At 32.6% G+C, this 21263-nt stretch overlaps 1 protein-coding gene and 1 long non-coding RNA gene across 2 annotated transcripts; both read left to right on the top strand.

Moving 5' to 3' along the window:
• The first annotated feature begins 952 nt into the window (after positions 1-952).
• Positions 953-1174, top strand: LOC111634718. The gene is made up of 2 exons (XR_002758269.1): positions 953-1075; positions 1139-1174. It is a non-coding gene; the product is annotated as an uncharacterized LOC111634718 (long non-coding RNA).
• Positions 1175-1268: 94 nt separating this feature from the next.
• Positions 1269-19623, top strand: LOC111634716 (cilia- and flagella-associated protein 43-like). The gene is made up of 11 exons (XM_023379557.1): positions 1269-1438; positions 5775-5981; positions 6057-6137; positions 6217-6297; positions 6362-6712; positions 7125-7291; positions 16072-16270; positions 18073-18185; positions 18252-18411; positions 18473-18715; positions 18779-19623. The coding sequence occupies exons 1-11, from the start codon at positions 1403-1405 to the stop codon at positions 18941-18943; spliced, it is 1803 nt and encodes a 600-aa protein (XP_023235325.1). The 5' UTR covers positions 1269-1402; the 3' UTR covers positions 18944-19623.
• Positions 19624-21263: the final 1640 nt, after the last annotated feature.

The raw sequence follows: 21263 nt of genomic DNA, 5'->3' as shown, positions 1-21263 counted from the left end.
ATGTAAGTCCATTTTTCTGTGTTGAGTTATTTAAGGGTTTACATTTCAATCAATTCAAATCTACTGAATTTATGCAAAATCTACCAAAAATTTTTGATTACATCTACTGATTTTAGATGTCACATGTCTGGCAATACTAATGTGGACAGAAACTGAGGTGAATAAAGTAAGGCTCATGTTTCTTTTTATAGCAAGAGTGTAAAGAAAATGATGTCACGAGCAGTTATCGCTACACGCTACTGCATTATAGTTTAGAAACACTTTCAACTTGAGCTAATCTATCCTTTAATTCCAGTTACAACTGAAAGTAGTGCTTTAGTTAAAGAACTACAATATTTAAATAAAGAGATATAAAGAATTGAGCATTTCTTTTTGAAAATATGAACAAAGAGATAGGAGGTAGATAATTATATTTAAAACATAGTATTTTCTTATTCTTTAGATAACTTTCAGTCATTTTATAAAATTTAATCCTCCATAATCTTTTCATAATATTTTTATCAACAGTCACTTTTAATTTTTTAGTTTTGCAGCATATAATATTATACACATGAAGTATCCATTTTGCTTTACACGTGTAGCAGATGTAAAAGCTGCTTTATCTTTGCTGCAGCGACTCCTTGTAGCAAATGTTTAGAAAGAGTTCACTACATTATAGCACTTTGATTAGCATATACTTTTGATCGAGCAGTGCTGCATGAAGAAACGCAATTGAAATGTCAATTTATTACATATGTTATTTTTAAAAATGAATGTATAAGTACATATACATTAATTAATAAATATGCTAAAATTATTTTAATTAAAAATCCATCTAGTAATATTTAAAAAAGCAGTGAAATTTTTAATGTTTATTTTTTAATTTTTTCCCAAGCTATAATTATGGGGGGACCATTAAGCTCAAAAGGGAAAAAGGTTAAAAAACACTGATTTAAAATTATTATACATTGTGTTTTAGGGATTTTATAGTAATGTAAAAGTTGAAAATTATCCTTTACCCAAGCAACCAGAGAAAGAGTTAATAGAATTAGAACAAATTAAATGGTCAAGAGAAATGGAAAATCTCATTTATGAAGTAAGATCTTTTATATATTAATCTATTTTACAATTACTACTAAAAAATTAATTATACTATTAGGTGAGAATAAATGAAAAAATTCAAGAAAGCATGAAGGTAAATATAAGTTTTGTTTTATTTTATAATAATAAAATTTTGATTTAAAACAATTTTAATTTTTATAAAATTTAAAATGTTTTTCCACAGAAAAAAACTAAAATCGATAACGACGGTTTATATTCTACTTACTCAGAAATTCCTGCCGACGAAAAGTGGTCAGGTTCTCAAAGATTAGAATGTGAGATTGATTATCCTTTGCTTTATAATCAATTTCAGTTATTAACAATGAAGCAGAAAATAGATCAGATAGTTCTATTGAAGGTGAACATTTTTTATGTGAAATGTAGTAACTTAATAGTTTTATTTTCAACTTTCCATGTCTGAGGATAGCACTTTAATTGGGTCAAAAATATCAATGTTCTTTTAACTTTACCCACTGTTAAAAGTGCATTAATTAATTAATTCATATAGAAACTGTGTAGATTGAAATTATTCTTGAATTTTTTTAAAAATTTCATATTTAGTACATTATATTTATTTAATTTCAATTTATTGCTTTTTTTCTTATTCAAATATCAATTATTAATTGGAATAAAGCTATGTATGTTTATTATGTTGAATAAAGTCCAAGAATTTAGATTAATTATGAAATACAGACTTATTCAGAGATGGAAATTTATTTATTTCATTTTATTTAAAACAAAAATTAATAATGAATATTTCAGCCAACAGGAGGTCTAATAATAGACCTTTTGTTATTCCGTTTTTTGGTTTTTATTTTTAATTAAACAAATATAATTTCTCAATATATTTTGTTTTGTGACATTTAAGTGAAAGGTGTATGCTAGAAAATTATGCTAGTGAAATAAAGAAATGAAATAAAACAATTTGAAGTATTAAATTAGATTAAATAAAAAATTCTCACTTCTGAATAAGTGTCTGTGTGAGGTCTCCAGCATAATAAAACAATCTGCAATTTTTAAATACATTATTGTCAATTGTTTTTCATTATATTGAAACTGTTGTTTAATTTTTAAAATAAATTTAAATTCTAATCAATATATTTTAATGTTATATTGTTATATTAATATAATATAGTTGAATCCACTTAACAGAGCATTGGATAAGGGAGCAGTTTGTTTAAGAGAGAGCATTCTCTCGTGTTCCTCGTTTTCTTTTCTGTTTTACATTATAGGGACTTTCATTAACAGGGCAGTATATAGAAGAACAGTCTGTTTAAATGAGCACCATGTTAGCAGCACTTTTAGAGCAACAGTTTAGAGAAGGAAGTGTTTTTCTAAGGAAGATTTATAAGTATTTATCTTTTAATCTTACAGTATGTCATGGTCCAGAGCACATCATGACAGAACTCTTGACACTATGGTATATGTTATGTGGAGATTTAGTGAAACCTTCTATTAATCAGTTTTTTAATATATGGACAGGCAAAAGATTTTTTACAGAATCATGATGAACAGGTTTTATTGGACACATACAAGAAGCAATTGTATATTTAAATGATATCATAAAATATATATGAACAGACAGCATAGATGACATATACATTCTCATCTCAAGAAGTTGTGAAGTTCGTGAGCAACATGTGTATAGACTACCGAATAGACTAGCACAAAGAATACTTAGTAAAGTCTTTTACTAAGTATTCTAGTTATTCCTAGTTCACGAGTGGCAAATAAAATCACAAATATTTTATTTGCCGCTCATGAACTAGGTTCTTATTGGATCCCACTCTACTGAATTTGTACTATATACAGTAAATTGGTTGTCTAGTACCACAAATAAATTCGCGACAATAGTACACGTGTAGGAACTTAAATCTAACTCTTACTCACTAACTTATACCTAAAAGCATAGTAGATTCTATGAGACAGTAGACAGAAAAGGGGAAAGATCACAATACCCAGGATTTCAGGATTATCTCATGGTCACTTCTACTCTATCTTTTTAAAGTAGGGACCTCGATCCAACACTGACCTTAGAGACTCTATTCGTCTCTAGTAACCAAAATGTTCTTCCCTCAGAATTATTCAGCCACAAGTCACCTCCAATCTAGAGCACTCCTCTCTCTTAATTCTGACTCCCACGAAGGTCCAGTCCAGACTAACTCGTTCTTTATTCTCATTGGTCTCGGGCCTTGGCTCCCCTTTGTTTTAAGTTCTTGGAACTGGTACTCGTTGAATTTAGTTCTGGGGATTAGTGGCTCATCGTCTTCAGTTCTTGGAATCGGTGGATTCAGAGAGAAGAAAGGAAATGAAAAGAAAGTTTTAGACAGACTGAGAACAAAGGGAATAAGGAACTATTAAAAACTAACTTACAAACTAATGATAAAATATGTAACAATATTGCCGATGGCCACAAAGTGATTAGTGACCAAGTCACAGGACCTTACATGGCAATATTATAATTATTTGTTTTTATACTGTATGTCCTGTTAGAAAGGATTCAAAAAATTTTAGAGTGAGGATGTTCACATCTTTTCAGCTAAGCTTCCTAATGTATTTCCGGGAAGAAGTGAAATAATGTGACTGGTAATTACTGATGATTTAGTTTAACAATAAAATTGATAATAAAAGAATGGATAACAATATTTAAGTACAGTAAAATTATGGTAATGAATTTTAATGTTTTCAAGTGTGTTTTATGTAGAGCTCTTTAGACATGAAAAAGTGGAGAGAATTGATTATTATTAACATTGTAAGAAGAACAAAAGACAAAAACAGACAATATGGCATACAGCCACAGGGCACTTAACACAATGATCTCGAGTGCTGTCCTAAATGGACTCAACTGTATTAAGATGAAATATATCATAATTGAAATTTAATTTAACCATAATTGGAAACTATAATTTAAACTTATAAATTAAATCAAAATGTAACATCTGAAATAAGATTCATGTTCATTATGAAAATGACATGTAATTTTTATCAGCATTAGTACTTATGCTTTATCATTACAGAAAATTCTGTATACAGGACNATTTGTTTTTATACTGTATGTCCTGTTAGAAAGGATTCAAAAATTTTAGAGTGAGGATGTTCACATCTTTTCAGCTAAGCTTCGTAATGTATTTCTGGGAAGAAGTGAAATAGTGTGACTGGTAATTACTGATGATTTAGTTTAACAATAAAATTGATAATAAAAGAATGGATAACAATATTTAAGTACAGTAAAATTATGGTAATGAATTTTAATATTTTCAAGTGTGTTTTATGTAGAGCTCTTTAGACATGAAAAAGTGGAGAGAATTGATTATTATTAACATTGTAAGAAGAACAAAAGACAAAAACAGACAATATGGCATACAGCCACAGGGCACTTAACACAATGATCTCGAGTGCTGTCCTAATTGGACTCAACTGTATTAAGATGAAATATATCATAATTGAAATTTAATTTAACTGTAATTGGAAACTATAATTTAAACTTATAAATTAAATCAAAATGTAACATCTGAAATAAGATTCATGTTCATTATGAAAATGACATGTAATTTTTATCAGCATTAGTACTTATGCTTTATCATTACAGAAAATTCTGTATACAGGAAATAAGTCATGCCACCTGTGAGAAAATGCAGTAGTACAGAACACAACTTGTGGCATTCTTGGAGGATGTCTTTTTCAAAAGGATAATTTTGCAGAAGTTGTGGCCTTCCAAATAGTTCAATTTCAGTCTGTCTGATTTATTTTATGGGAACACCTGAAGTCCACTGCCTATTTTTTGCATCTACACAAATATTGGTGGATTTGCAGACAAACATTCAGAACTCTGTGGCAAACATTTCTTTGGATGTGCTCCAACTGGCGTTTTGCAACATAATTTGATGGCATGCACTTATACGAATCTGTGAATGGCTTACATTTTCAAACATTTGTTGTGATGTATTGTGATTTCCCATAGGCTGCATGACTTATTGAACATCCTATATGTTCTTTATATGATATAGAAAGTTATCTATTCACTTTATAGATGACATATAGTAATTTTCTCTAGATAAAGTAAATAGTGTTTTTCAAACAACTTTATAATGCTTATCTAAATATTTAAATTTTTTAGCAAACAATATTTTCACAAGGTTAATCCATATTTAAAAGACAATATAAAAAGAGTTGTAGATTATGTAATGGGAGTGAGTTACATGCCAATTTTAAATCACAAATTATGAACTTGTACCTATGGAAGGTGGGGTATGCAGTGGGTGAGGGTTTTACTTTTGTTCTGGCAATTTTCTTCAGGGTATACACCACTGAGTTATATGCATGAAAATATAGTAGTTTACTTTTATTTTGTTTTATTCAGCCTAAAACATTGTCATATATTCTGTGTGTCAAGAAAGATTTGTAACTGTACTGTACATGAAATAAGATTCATGTTCATTACAAAAATGACATGAAATTTTCATCAGCATTACTATCATGCTAGTAATTTCACACATCATATATGATTGTTAAAGCATAAAGACATTACTGATGAGATTTTATTATATTATCTTAATTAAAACTGAATCATTGTAAAGCATTCTTATTTCAGATAACATAATAAATAAAATCTTTAATGATACAGTAGCCTACTTTTAGCATCTGTAGATATATGTCAAAAAAATGTTAGCTAAAATTTAAATTTTATTTTTAAGGATGTTATACATATAATTAAATGCAAGTTTAATAAGAAATTTAATGAGATGTACGAAGAAAAGAAAGATAAAATGACAAAAACAAAAGAAATGAACCAGCGAATTGAAGAAATTAATAAAGAATTGGAAATAGATGACAAAGTATGGACTCCAGAATGGAAATCTGATGAAAATCCACAGTTTCTCTTTGAAGTGGAACCTGAGGAGGTACAATTAGTTTCACACTGATCATAATCTTAACTTTGAAATAGTTTTAAATTGCATAAATGTAAAATCATACAGCTATCATCTAAAAGAATGCAGTCTGTTGTAGAGCATAATGAAAAGAAACAATCTGAAGATATTATGGATGAAACATTCCAAGTTAGTGTTTGAAATATTTTTTTAATAATGTTTTTAGGATGAATAATCAAAATTTTTTTTATTATTCCAATGATTTCAGGAAAAAATTTGGAGAGAAAAAATTCTTTATAAATCATTATATGGATTAGTGGAAACAAAAATTGACCAGCAACTAAAAAGGGTTTGTTTTTTTTAAAATAACATTAATGAAAATAAATGAAATAAAATTTAATATACAATTTCAGACTCCGGAGCCATCGGAATTTATTTCGAACAAGAAAGTCGAAAATTTTACACAAGAAGAATTAGAAGTGAAAGAATTTCAAAACACATTTGACAGATTACAGAGTTTGGAAATGTATAAGCATCATCTGGAATCAGAAAAACAAAGATTAAAAGATAGCATACAAAAGATCACGACTAGTTTTGACGAAGAATTAAACGAATTAAAAAAGCAAAAATTATTTACGGTTAATGTAATTTATCAAGAAGAATTTCTTATTTGTAATTTATTGTTAAGTATTGTTACTGAAAATGAACTTATGAAATGGGATTGTTATATCAAACATAAAATTGAAGAAAATCAAAGAGAACAGGTGTGTTTCTAAAAATTTTAGTGTATCTATGTTTTTTTAAAAAAAACAACTAATTTTTCTGGTATACAACATTTAAAATCAAATCTTTGAAATAATTTTTGAATGTATCTATTTAAAAATGTCGTCATCAGATTTTTCTTGAATGAAATGAAAAATATAAAAATTAGAACTATTAAGAAAAATTTGAGCTTCAGAACTGAAAACTGTTAAATAAGATTACAGAAGAACTGGAACTTATATTTGCACTTGGTTCTAGTCTCTTCTATCTGCAACAATCTTTACATTAATGTAAATGAGAATATTTTAAAACATTACAAAATATTTGCACTTTTTACTACAAAATTTTGATACAGTGTAATGAATTTGCTTTGTGAATTCTTAATGAAAATTATTTTTCTATTTAATATTTCAGCAAAATACAAAATTTTTAATACGAAAAGCTGAAAATTTGGAAAAGATTATAAGTGAGAAACTTCAAATGTGTCAGCATCAAGATAAAACTGTTGAATCTTGTGCTAAAAAAGAGTTAAAGACTCTGTATCATGGAGAACTTTACACCTACTATAAGAAAAAACCAAAGTAAGTAGACAAAAATTTTAATTAAAATAATTTATTGTTTATTCTTTCAGAAAACCAAATCTCTATAATCAATGATAAAAAATTTTGTGAGAAAGATTAACAGTGTAAGATATGTTGCAATATTTAGTCTACAACATATAATGCACAACTATATACAGGGAAAGGGTGATATGGTTGAGGCAAATCTTGCTGTTGACTAGCTGGCCAAATGAATAGTGGATTAATTGATGACCTAGAAAAATAACTGACTGAATATTCAATGAGGAAAAATCAGGTGCTTTTATATCCTCTGATTGCTTGTTGGTATTGGCAAGTTTTGCATTTATAAGCATTGCTCGTGTTTTTGCCCGTGAGAATGTTTCACTTGCATAAGAAGTGACGGCTTCTATTACAGATACATTAAGAGGACATGTTCAGTGCTTTATATATTATATTTATCTAATTTGGTATCATTATTCAATCCAGAATGAATATAATCTACTCAGACAGTGTAGAATGTACTACCTCTATTCTTATCGAGACAATTTTAATAATAAAAAATTCTTATTAAGTGAATATGAACTGTATATATATCCTTGTCTAACTAAGAATAACAGGTTTTGGGTCTAGTTTTGTGTGAAAGAAAAGAAAGGTCTCTGAAAACAATGAAAATGGTTCATTCATCTTTGACAAAGTTTACTGTGGAAAGTTAACCAACAAAAATTATCAGGTGTGGAAATTCAAAATGAAAATGTTACTTATCTGAGAAGGAACATGATTATGTATAATGAAAGTTGTAAGAAGCTGAGCCGGTGGAGATTGGGGACTCAAAATCCCACTTCTTGGACACCAGTGTAAGATTCCGACTTTTAGAGCAATCAGTTAATTGTGCGTCAGAGATGGTCTAGGGTCCTTATGTATATGGGTGGTGCAGAGGAGACAAAGATGACAAGTGTCTAACAAAAACTGTTTATTTTAACATAAAAGTAACTTACACTATACAAAGATAGTTTGTTCTAAAACAATTGGTGGTTTGGATGTCCTGGGCATCAACGTTGTTTCTCGATTGCTGATTGAAGGTGGCCCTGGGGCAGTGGCATTGACAAGTTCGTAAGGCAGGTGGGGAGACTCCGTTGGTTGTTATTGGTGACACAGTCTGAGTCTGTAGTGGCATGGGTTACAAGTTGGCACAATAGATGGAAAACTGCGTTTTTTGGCGTGTTGGTTGATTGGAATGTTAAATAACTAAGTGCAACATGCCCTTGATTGTCGGGGATTATATCAGTCTCCATTCTTTTGTCCTTTCTGGTTGGTCAATCTCCCTCAATCACACTTCCCAAGTGGCTGGTCCCTCATTACAAAGCATAATGGGACTTGTTACCTGGAATGCACAAAAGGTCAAAATTGAAGCTGAATTCGCTCACTGATCATAGGACCACATTCCTTCGATTTATTGTTTCTGCATTGCAGTTTGATAAAACAAAAGGTGTTGGACTACAGCCATTTTTTTCTTGCATTTTTAAACAATTAAACTTTTTCTCTAAAGTAACTGTTTCTTGCAAATTCCGTGACAGTTCGAACCTGTCCGGACCTCACAAAGTGAAACCAAAACTTGAAACAGCTGAGTGGAAAATAAATGATGAGAAAGTGCCCTTTCTGTCCTATAAAGGCATGTCTAAGGATTCTTCTAGATCCAGGTCCCTCTGATGCCATTGTGGCAGGCTGCCATATTATATGCTTTTGTCCTTTTGTTCTTCTTACATTTTTTCCTGCTGTTTCCACCTTCTAGAACTTTCTTAATTCTTCTTTCTTGGAAGTGAGGGCCACTTCCTAGAATTCATCAGCATCAAAGCAAAGAAAAGCTAATGCTGAAAGGAGGAGGACGATGAAAGGAGAAACTTACAGTGCCAGGCCTGAGTAAATGAGTGAAGTAAATGGAAGAATTTCAAATAGGAAACAGTAGGTCCGAAGTTATTGTTAGTGTTGGCATCTCAGCTCGATGAGTCCAAACGTGTGACCAGCTAATGGAACCAAACATATGTGAAAACCCCTCAAGGGGAACTGAAGACAAGTAAAGACAGAAGTGAGAATTTTGTTAAAAATCTCCCATGTAGCCCTAACAAACTGAACATTTGCACTACCCAGGTATTCTTTCCTATCCTATCTGCCATTTTATCTACCTCTCGTCCCTATAGTCATTTTTTTTATTAGATTTAGTTTAGTGTTAAAGGTTAGTTTTAGAAAAATTATTTTTGTGTATTGTATCAGATCAGTGTTATTGTAGTACTTTGTGTTGTGGTCCTTTATATATATTTTTTATTGTTCTACTGACAGTTGGGTCTATGGTCAGCTGGAGAAATCATCCTAGAGCCAAAATCTTTTATTGAATTTGTACATAGTTATAAAATTAATTTATTTATGCATGATATATCATCTACTACATGTTTAGTTTGTCGGGTGTTTGTCTTAGTAGGATAATGAAAACCCTTTCATATCTCACTGTAAAGTACAAAGTTATTTTTTGTTTGTTTTACGCCTTTTACAACGATTATCGACACGAATGTGTGCCGGAAATAGCTGTTACCTAATGGGTACTTTACATAGATTCGCATTAATGTGCCAGGCCTGGACTTTATACTATGAGGTGACGTCACAATTCTGATTGAGATCACTCCTCTCATTTACATACTTATCGCTAACAGTAAACTTTCCTTTCTGCCTGGCAGCCTATTTCCTGACAATACTCGCTAACCTTTTACATTATTCTTTTTGACAGTTTTTTCGGGGTGTTTTTATTCTTTAAGGTTTAGTGAATTTAAGTTGTGTGTGTGAGGTCTCCCCCCTCTTTCTCAGTGCAGACTTATTTTTTTCCGCTCGGTAGCGCAAGTGTGTGTGAGTTTTTCTACAGCGCTTTTTTTTCATCGGTGAGTTGGCTCTTTTTCTTCTATTTTTAAGTTTCTAAGGTGAGTGGTGAGGAAACATTCGTCCAAACAAAACATAAGCCTAAGCCCCAAACAAAAATAAAATAAAAAGCAAACTAAAAAATAACTAAAAATAACGCTCGGACTTGGTTCCTTACACCACATTAGGAATTGTGGAATCTGCGAATATCTGAGGTATGATATCCGCAGAGGTGAATGAGAAATGATTGCCACAAAAAGGAGGAGACCAGTACGATATATTATCTAACAAACTTTATGCACCAAACATATATATACAATTGAATCACAATACGATAGGTAGGCTTAAGCCTGGCACGTGGCAGCTTACACAAAGAGTCCACCGAAGACCAATCAAAGGACACACCTTCACACATGAACGCCAGGAATCTGAATGCCCGGTTTCCGGTTCCCCACTATATATAACTCCTCCACCACTCTCATCGTGCTGCCACACAAAAACCGTTCAAAACACAAATAAAACCGCGCGTACAGCAATCGCGACAATCGTTTACATTAATTACATTGACAAAATATGTATATATACACAAAGATAGTTATAGGTAAAAGAAAACAATTTTTTTTTTTTTTTATAGCAGAGACCGACAATATACACGCGGATGACACATATGCCCCCCCCAAAAGAAAAAAAAAATTATTATTATTATCATTATTTTAATAACCACGGTTCAGGGTGACGTAATCAACAACCCTCCGTTGTCTTAAGTGATAGGGGATATCTCGTTGAGTAGCCACGTCATCTTGGCTTCTATCAGGCCGTGTGTCGGCTGGGAGGCTCGGAGTTTGGGGTGGGTGAGAAATTGGTCTATGTAACCCCCTATAAGGTTGAGATTGCCGATGATCAACTTCCTCTTCCTCGTTTTCCCTTACGCCTTCGACCTTAGTTCCTCGATTATCCTTCTTAGCTCCTTTGATTTTATTGTTCCACCCATAAAAGGGTTTAAGGCGGTCAATGTGTATAGTTTGGCTATCCTTCAACTTCCGGCCTCTTACCCTGACCACTACATCATTGAGGACTTCCTCTACCCGGAAAGGACCGGTATGCCATGCCGAGAATTTTTTATGTGTAACTTTTGATGGTTTCTTAATTAATACCAAATCCCCAACTCTGAATTTCCTCAGCCTTCGGTTTTTATTCCAGTACACTCTTTTCTTTGCTAATTGCTCTTTGTTGAATACCTCCGCTGCCTCACGACACACATGGAGCTTACGTATTAGTTTTTCACGGTAGTCCAGAGCACTTTTAGCATCTTGATCCATGTCCGTGGTACGGGGCTCACCAGGGATGACGGGATCAAACCCGTACAGCAGGAAAGAAGGCGTCTCACCAGTCGAACTGTGAATAGTGGTACGGTAAGCTAACAACGCTGATGGAATATATTTATCCCAATCAGCATTGTCGCCATTCGAAATCCTGGAGATCATTTCAATTATAGTCTTATTTGCCCTCTCACAAGTCCCATTGGAAGTAGGTCGATATGCGTTAGTTAATCTCCGGTCGATGTTCAGTATGTTGTATGCATCATTCATAATTTTCGAGGTCAAGTTCGTCCCCCGGTCGGAAATGAGAGTTTGCCTGCCGCCGTAACGGCACACAATATTCTCGAAGAGGGAGTCCGCTATAGTTTTCGACGACACCTCCGGGACGGGGATGGCCTCGATGAATCTTGTGAACATATCAACGAAAACGATAATGTACCGGTTTCCCCTTCGTGATTCGGGCACGGGACCTATCACGTCCACTGCGATCACTTGCATCGGTTCGTTCGGGTGAGTTACTTCTTGGATCGGCACCTTATGAGTGGTGCGATTGAATTTTTGACAAATTTCGCACCTGTTTATGAAATGTTTGATCTTCCTCTTCATATTAGGGAAGAAATACTTGCCCCTCATTTTCTTCAGGGTCTTTTCTGCACCCCCGCCCATCTCATGGTAATGTTCAATTAGAGGTATCTGCATAGTGTCGCTGACACAAAGGCACTTAACAGGCTCACCTCTATAGTTTAGCCCATTTTTGATCAAGAGATTATTACTCATCTCAAAGTCCTGGAGGTTAGTGGGGGTGTTGCCAACTTCCCCTTTTAACAGAGTGTCGCGGATCTCAATTATCCGACTATCTAATTGCTGAGATGCAATCACTCGATCATTTACACTCCTGTTGTTGTTATCCTCAGGAGGGGATACGGAATTGATATCATGTATCTTTATAGCTTGCTCACTGGGTAAGTGTGATAAGTCGACTTGTCCAATTGGGTCCGGTGAATTGGGGGTTTTGCACAATGACACAAACGTAACTGCCGAACTTCCTTTTGCCACAACAGCACCCCTTTTCATGATGTGCGCTATTTTTGTCAAGATTTCCGGGCAGGCACACAAGAAGTCCATGCCAAGGATGCCGTGATTCCCGACCAAAATCCCAGAGTCGACACCGATGAATTGCGTAGGAACGACCTTACCATCGAACTTCACTTTAAACAAAAAACTCCTGTCGCATCTCATGATGCCCCCAGATACCCCTTTGACCCTTACGTTGACCACATTACATTGGTGGTCTGCACTCCCCAGAGACTCCAAATTTCTTTGGTTAATGAGGGACCTTTCGGCCCCGGTGTCAATTAACAAGCTCACAGTGCGCCCATTAATTTCACCAGAAATAATTGGGAGCTTGTGGTCGTTGATTTTGGGTTCCTCAGCCAGGTCGATGATCAATTCCGAGCCACTGATCCGGCTGCGACAGTGGCTCCGTTCGAGTTTAAATTTAACGGACAATTAGAGCGCAGGTGGTCTTTGCTTTTGCAAATGAAACATTTCCGTTCGGGACTAGCCCTTTTGGTTTGTCCATTAGTGTCGTGCTTGTCTGGATTAACAGACAATCCCATGACTGCCTGCGAAAGCTTAGTAACGGTTTCCTCTAAACTAGTCAGTTTTGCTGATAGCTCGGCCATGTTAGTTGATTCCTTACTTGGATCTTCCATCCCGTTAAACTGAGGCACGACTATGCCACCCACCTGAACTTCACGAAAACCGCACGATTGTTCGATCTTATACAATCTTTCTGCTACCTCGACCGCACTATCAAACGACTGAGGATCGCGTTCTAACAACTTCATCCTCAATTCCAGGGTGAGTCCTTGGACGAACTGGCTACGGAGCATCTCGTCCCTTAGCGTAGCCATATGAGGATTCGAACAAATCATTTTCTCGAACGCGATACATAAACGAACCTTGTACTCACCGACAGTTTCGCTGCGCCTTTGTCGTATACTAATAAAGTCCTTCAATGTATTTCCTTCACTCGTTGTAGGCCGATGGAGACTACATACAAGAGCCGTCTTTATTCGAACATAGTCCTTACCATAAACAGCCCGCAAGTCCATAAGTAACTTGAATGGTTCATTCTTCAGTCTCGATTGTGCCACTACCAAACGTGTTCCATTGTCCCATCCGGCGATGGACGACACTTCTTCCAGTATGTCGAAGAATTGCTCGATTGTAACACTATCCGTCGGTGAACTAGAGAACATTGGAATCATCCCTAGATATCCCGTGACTACTGGGGTTCCATTTACCATATCCTGATGAATTGCTTGGGAAGTGGTGCTTGGTACAGGGATTGAACGATCGTCTGAAGGTTCCATACTCGTCATCTCCATTGTTACACGTGGCAATCCTGTCGCGGACGCCAATATGTGGAATCTGCGAATATCTGAGGTATGATATCCGCAGAGGTGAATGAGAAATGATTGCCACAAAAAGGAGGAGACCAGTACGATATATTATCTAACAAACTTTATGCACCAAACATATATATACAATTGAATCACAATACGATAGGTAGGCTTAAGCCTGGCACGTGGCAGCTTACACAAAGCACAAAGGGTCTACACAAGACAATCGAAGGACACACCTTCACTGTTGCACGCCAGGAACCAGACTGCCTGGTTTCCGGTTCCCCACTATATATAACTCCTCCACCACTCTCACCGTGCTGCCACACAAAAACAGCCCAAAACACAAATAAAACCGCGCGTACAGCAATCGCGACGATCGTTTACGTTAATTACATTAATAAAATATTACATATATACATAAAGATGATTATTGTTAAATAAAAAAAAATATATATATATATATATATATTTTTTTTTTTTTTATTACAGCAGAGACCGACAATATACATGCGGATGACACAGAATGCACGTTAGTGTTATGACTGCAAGAAACATTGCAATTATGGTGTGCTGACTTGGGTGCTAAGAATCATATGACAAATTACAAGCAATTCTTTATCAGTTTGGATAAGAGAGTGTAGTTGCTAGGACAGTGTAGTCTGTAGTTAATTTTGTTTTTATTGTGATAACTTAATGAAAGGTTTTTAAGTTAATTGTGTGTGTATCCTTGTCTGAGAAGCTAACAGTATTAATGAAATTTGCACAGTTAATGAAAGAACATGTCTACAAAATCATATATTTATTATTCAATGATTTTAGTAAAGATATAATAATATATAGAGATCAACTTTTAAAAAGAAGCAAGCAATTATTCATTGTGTTGTCGTCACAATGCCAAGTTGTAATTTTTAATCATATTTTTTAAAATTTATTTAATTTAAAATATATGTTCTCCACCTTAAATTAGTACTGTAGTCTTGTACTTGTGCTTGTAGTGTCTTGACCCTGTACATCACATTTTTCCTGTTAGCAACGGAGTCTGGTGGTCATCTATCTAACTCCTTTCTGGGGAAATTTTTGAAATGAAATAATGTGGCTTCTGATCTGAACTGGAAGTTTGTATAAAGTTAATCAGGGCTTCCTCTCTGTAAGCTTTTCGTGTCTGGTCTTGAATTTTATTTATCTAACACTGTTCTCGAACAGTGTTAGATAAATGAGGAAAGATAGATTAAGGAAAGGACGAGATTAAGGTAAGACAGATGGACGACAGTGGGAATTTATAGGTCTACAATTTTTTCAAATTGCAGCCCAAAAAATATCCATACTTTCTTTTCTAAGAAATTTTCTCTTTCTTAGAATTTGCATTTAAGGCTGCTACACACACTTGAGTAAATTTTCAGATTTGGCTTGCATAATTTCCAGTTTTTTCCCCATGTTCAAAGCAGGCTGAGAAAATTAAATTTGAAGTTTGATAATTTGTTTGTATGATTGTATTTTTCACTTTTTTATGATACTGAATAGTTTTCATATGCTATTTGGTGCTTAATTGAAAAATTAAAAATTATGTCAATAATATAAATTTATTAAATAAATTTGTAACTTACTAAAGGAAAATTTGTTAAATTTTCCTTTTAGGTAAGTTACAATTGCTCCTTCTCTGATTTATTAAATTAATTAAAATATTTGCTGAAACACATCATATTATATTATTTATGTTTACTGTTTTTAAGGTGGAACTAATCTTCTATTCTGCCATATGCATAGTGTCTTTTTTATATGGTTTTTACAAGAATGTATCTACCATGTGGAAACAGAATTGAGTGTACTTCCATTTTTTCATACTTTAATTAATGAAATAATATAGTGTACTTATTATTACATAGAACTAGTAGTTAATCTAGTGAAGTAATCAATCTTTAGAGTTTCTCCAATCTTAATGACTATTAATGTTTTTGACCCAGTTAATACACCATCTTCAAAACCATTCTTTCTCTAACTTTATCCATTTTTAAAGAGGTATTGTCTACTNTAACTTTATCCATTTTTAAAGAGGTATTGGCTACTTCAGTAGTTCACTTATTATTGTATATAAAAATGTTTTATGCAAAACATATCATTTTAATTAATTATTACATTTGAAAAATAATTTACTTTAAATTATAATTTTCAGAAATATTCACAAAAGTAATTTAATTTCAAAATCGGGAAATCCGTATTACGAACCGGATTCCAAACAGTTTTTCTTGAGTATTTCAGAGCATTCTACAGTCTCTAGTGCTTTGGAGGAAACCAGACCAGATTTTATTTCCTTAGAAAATTGGGAGAAAATGTGCCATTTGCGACAGCAGAAATTTAAAGCGGAGTTAGAAGTAAGTTAAATTAAGAAAGTACCATATTTTACAGTGTATAAGACACATCCCATTTTGGCACAGAATATTTAGGGAAGAAAGTATTTAGCATATTAAAGCTATGCCACACTTTTGACACTGGATCCAAAAGTTTTTTTTACTGCATTCTGGTTAAAAGAGTTAAATTAGAAGAGACATTTTTACAATGCAAGGGGGAAAAAGGCATTTAGAAGAACTCATTTACATTAAACAGATTTACAATTAAAATTTGCTATTAAGAAATATTCAACATGAATACATACATAAGTTGTTTAGCTATAGTACTTTGCCGAATTATTTAGACCCATTGACTAAAATCATCCTTTTTGTACTAATTTGTTTTCATAATATTGTTGAAAAAAGGAATCTTTTTAAAAAATTTTATTCTTATTCTCTATTATATCACCAAAATTTGTAATACATTTTACTTTTCTGGCTATTATATATAACAGACGGAAAGTATGAGCAATTGGTCAAAAAATTATCCCCAGATTTTTACATTTTTGGACTCTGGGACAGTCAAATGTCGAGAAATGCAAAAAAATTTGGGGGTTTTGTGTGTGTGTATGGAGTATGATTTTGTTCATCCTCTTTAGAGTTTAATAACTCCTGTGCTTTTTGTTGAATATTTCTGACATTTTGTAGGAAGGTTTGTTTATTAGGGGGATCGATGCTTTTAAATTTTGGTGATTGAAAGTTGAGGGAGTGGGGAAATAAAAGAGGGTTGTCTGTCATGTTTCCAATAGGGTTGAACTCTTAAATGACGTTTTTTCTCATTAGTATTTACAAATTTTTTAATAAAACCCATCCCTAGCCACAAAATTAAGCTTTTTGCCATTTTATAATAGTTAAAACTGTAAAAAGTTTTTTAATAAAATATGATAACGATGGCACCACCAAATGTTATCAGGAAAGTTAAGCAACTCGTTGCAGGATTTTTTATATAGCAATACTGTAAATGTGAAAAAATAAGCTTTCTACTACAAAAAGGGAACCGATAGAGGTTCTTATTAAGATATGGCATCATAGCCAATTGACGAAAACAAAAATGGAAAAATGTATAAAGAGTACACCTTGTCATATAGAAGGTAGTACAAAATACTAATTTTTTGTTTTTAAGTTAATTTTATTATATTAAACTTTTTATATGCAAAACTTACTTTTTATTTTATAAGATGTGATAAACAAATATTTAAACAATCCTATCAACAATTACATTTTTATTGAGTTATTACATCAGAAACTAACAAATCATCATTTTTTTTTGTATGGGTCTAATAATTTGGCAAGGTACTGTATAGCTAATAATAATAATATGTTTAATTAAACAACAATAATTTTATTCAAGCGTTAGGGTAGGTTGTCTTTAACTGTAACTTAGTGAAGGTCATTGGGGAATTTATTAGCCTACAGGAAATCTCAATTCCACATATAAGATGCAGGCCGGATGGATCCATAGGGGCTTCAGTGGCTTAAACCCCCAATTCACACAAGAAATTAAAAATTCATTTCTTGAAACTTCAATTTTTAAAAACATTTACGATAGCAAATACGGTTTATTGGACCATCCGCAATACAATTGTCCTGCCCATTGTTAATAAAAGATAATTATAATTATTCAAATATATTTAATTTTTGAATTGATCTCATTTTGGTTCTTCTGGATCTGCCATTAGACAGTTTTTTTTTTTTTTGATAAAAGTTGCATTTTATGTCATAAAATATGGTAAGCTAACACAAACTTAACAAATGCTTGCTTACATTAAAAGAAATTTTACTTTCAGGTGCAAGAACAAATGCACGCATATACAGATATAATACAATACACAAAGAAACAACAGCAGAAATTAACAAAATTTCAAGAAAAGTCACATAAAATGTACACTGAGAGAAATAGGTATGTTTATCCCAAAGTATTTTTATATAAAAGATATATATTTTAAAAAATATTTATTCATTTCAGAGTATTAGGATTAATAGATAATATTAGAAACAATGTCCAAATACAATTAATACTACCGTACGGGAATGTGGAAGTAGAAGGAGTGGACGTCTTACCCGATTTATCAAAAGCCAATTTGCTGCACGTAACCGTCATCGATAAGCTGAATAAAGAAATAAAAGTAAATATTTTTCTCTTATCTTTAACATTTGTTGTAATGTAATAACAAGTTTCGTATGTAGAATTTAGGAGAAATCAAAATAAATTCGATAATAAAAAGTGCAGGCATATTAGAAAATGTCGATTTACTGCAAACAAAACGTAACAAATTAGAAACTGAAGTAGACAGACTGGACAAATATCTGAAAAATGTGGATCATTTTACCTTGACGCGTATAATACGCAGATTTTTAATGGGAGAAAAAATCGATTCAATAAATGTCAAGAAGGAAAAAGTCATCCAGTTGACGAATATGAAAGAAAAGGTAAAATTAATTAATTAAATTTTATACTTAGAGAAAAGTCAATTGTCCTTTTTTAATATGCAGCTGCACGAAAAGCAATGCAAACAGTGTCGGGATACTTGCGACAAAATAAATCAAGACATAAAGAAGTTACAAAATCACAACGACCAACTTCAGAAACAGATCGATATTCTGTATAGAGAAGTGACAGAGATGGAACTAATATATGAAAATAACAGCGAATATTAACTTGGTTATATGATATAATTTGCAATAAACTTTGCAGAAAACTTTTCTCATTAATCAATAATACTTGTAAGAGTATTCTCGATTTATGAGAAAATAAAAAGAGAATATATCGCAAAAATAATAATTCTATTCTATTGCTTGTATTATTTATATAAAAAATGATATTGTTTGAAAGCAAAGATATATATATAAAAAAATATTTGTTTCAAAATGTTTGATTTTTACATAATTAATAATTATTTAAAGCCTATATTTAATTATTAGTTTACAAAGAAAAAACAAACAATTGTAAGTAGTTAGACTGTAAAGCTTGTTAATAAAATTCCTAATTTTGTTCTTTTTGTAATAATACTAAATATTTAAATTGTTATTAAACAGTAATAATAATACATTAACACATTTTCTGCTTTTTGATCTGTAAGTACAATGCAAAACCGTGTAATTGCAAATGCACCTGCCGCATTTGCAAATTACAAATGTAAAACCTCCACAATATAAAGCAAAACACTTTTATATATATATATATTTATAAGCAATTATTAAAGCTAGAAATAAAAAATCCAGCAACTAGTTGTTTAACTTTCCCCGGCAACATTTGTTGGTGCCATCTGTTATCATATTTTATTTTAAATATTTTATAAAATGGCACAAAGTTGAATTTTCTGGGTAGCGACGGGTTTTAAAAATATTTCTAAATGCTAATGAGCAAAATCGTCATTAATTAAGTCTGACCCTACTGGAGATACACACAGCTTCCTTTATCTCCCCACCCCTTTGACCTTTAACCACCAAAATTGAAGAGTGTCAATCCCCTAATACAAACCTCCCTGCAAAATTTCAGAAATTTTTGACAAAAAGCCCAGGAGTTAAGTTTCAAACAGGGTGAACAAAATTGTGCCCCCATCCATACATACAGTAAAAACCATGAATTTTTTTTTATTGTGCATTTCTCAACATTTAAATGTTTCCTTTATCCAAAAATGTAAAAATCTTGGGGTGGGTCAATGTTTTATTATACAGTGATACCCCAAACTTACACGATAGGTGGGACCGAGCGATAACCGCGTAAGTCGGGGTATAATTTTGCAATTTATGTAAAACCCAAATTGGACGTATGTAAGCTAATAAATGTTCTCGTTAATCTTATCTCATCTTTTGATTCGTTCACGGTTACAAGAAATCACCACATAGTCTCTCAAGTCTCCATAGATATAACAAACACAGAAATAAATTTATTTCTGTGTTTGTATTCTGTGTTAACAAAATAAATTGTAGCCACAATTTATTTTGTTAACAAAATAAATTTATTTTGTTATTTATTTAGCCACAATTTATTTTGTTAACAAAATAAATTGTGGCTATAATACATTATATATGTATAATATATATACTGTGGCATAATATATAATGTGGCAAAATAAACACAATTTATTTTGTTAACACAAAATAAATTGTGTTTATGTGTCGATTCCGTGTGACATGTCCGAACATGTAAGCTGAACAATAGTGTGGGGGGAGTGAGTAATCAAGAGTTGCCTGGCACTCAAACAAAAGATGATTCGACGAGATTTGAAAATCGCGTAACTCTGGGTTCGCATAAGTCGGGGTAGTGTAAGTCGAGGTATTACTGTATATTTTTTTGCATCGCTTTGTTATAAAAATTATAAATTTTGGTGTTTAAAGTAAGAAACAAAAGTGAAGTACTGTTAACTGGAATATCTATATTTATTATCAAGTGTAAATTCAAAATTGTTTTAATACATATTTAAAACTATTATAACCAGAAATTATATATACTTTACAATAGCGTATACTTTAAATTAAAGTGTATTTTATTGTACCTCAAATCAATAGTCTTGCCCCTGTACATCATACTTTTCCCAATAACAGAAGAGTTGTGCCAGTCATCTATCTAACTCCTTTTGGGGAAAAATTTTTGAATTGAAATAATGTGACTTCCAGTGCAGAGCAGAGCAGACCGGAAGTTCATATTTAATTAATTGGGCCTCCTGTCCCTATGCTTTCCATATCTGCTCTTGACTTTCATCTGTCTAACTCCATTCTTCAGATTAAGAAAGGACAGACAGACAGATCAGCTACCTGTCTGTCCTTTCCTTCTGATATTTATAGGTATAGAATTTTTTCAAATTGCAACACAATAGCTTTTTGCACTGTGATAACAAGTACTGTAATTGTCTACTTTTTATGTAACTTCTACTGCGTCCTTTAAATAAAAGGACCCACAGACAGGCAGCTGATCTGTCTGTCTGTGGGTCCTTTTATATAAAACTATATATCATCTCCATTGTTACACGTGGCA

Source organism: Centruroides sculpturatus, unplaced genomic scaffold (assembly GCF_000671375.1).
Source record: "Centruroides sculpturatus isolate CEXI.00-Female unplaced genomic scaffold, Cexi_2.0 scaffold971, whole genome shotgun sequence".
In the NCBI taxonomy this organism is placed as follows: domain Eukaryota; kingdom Metazoa; phylum Arthropoda; class Arachnida; order Scorpiones; family Buthidae; genus Centruroides; species Centruroides sculpturatus.
Note: the sequence above shows the minus strand (reverse complement) of the source record. Positions and strands in the feature narration are given on the sequence as shown.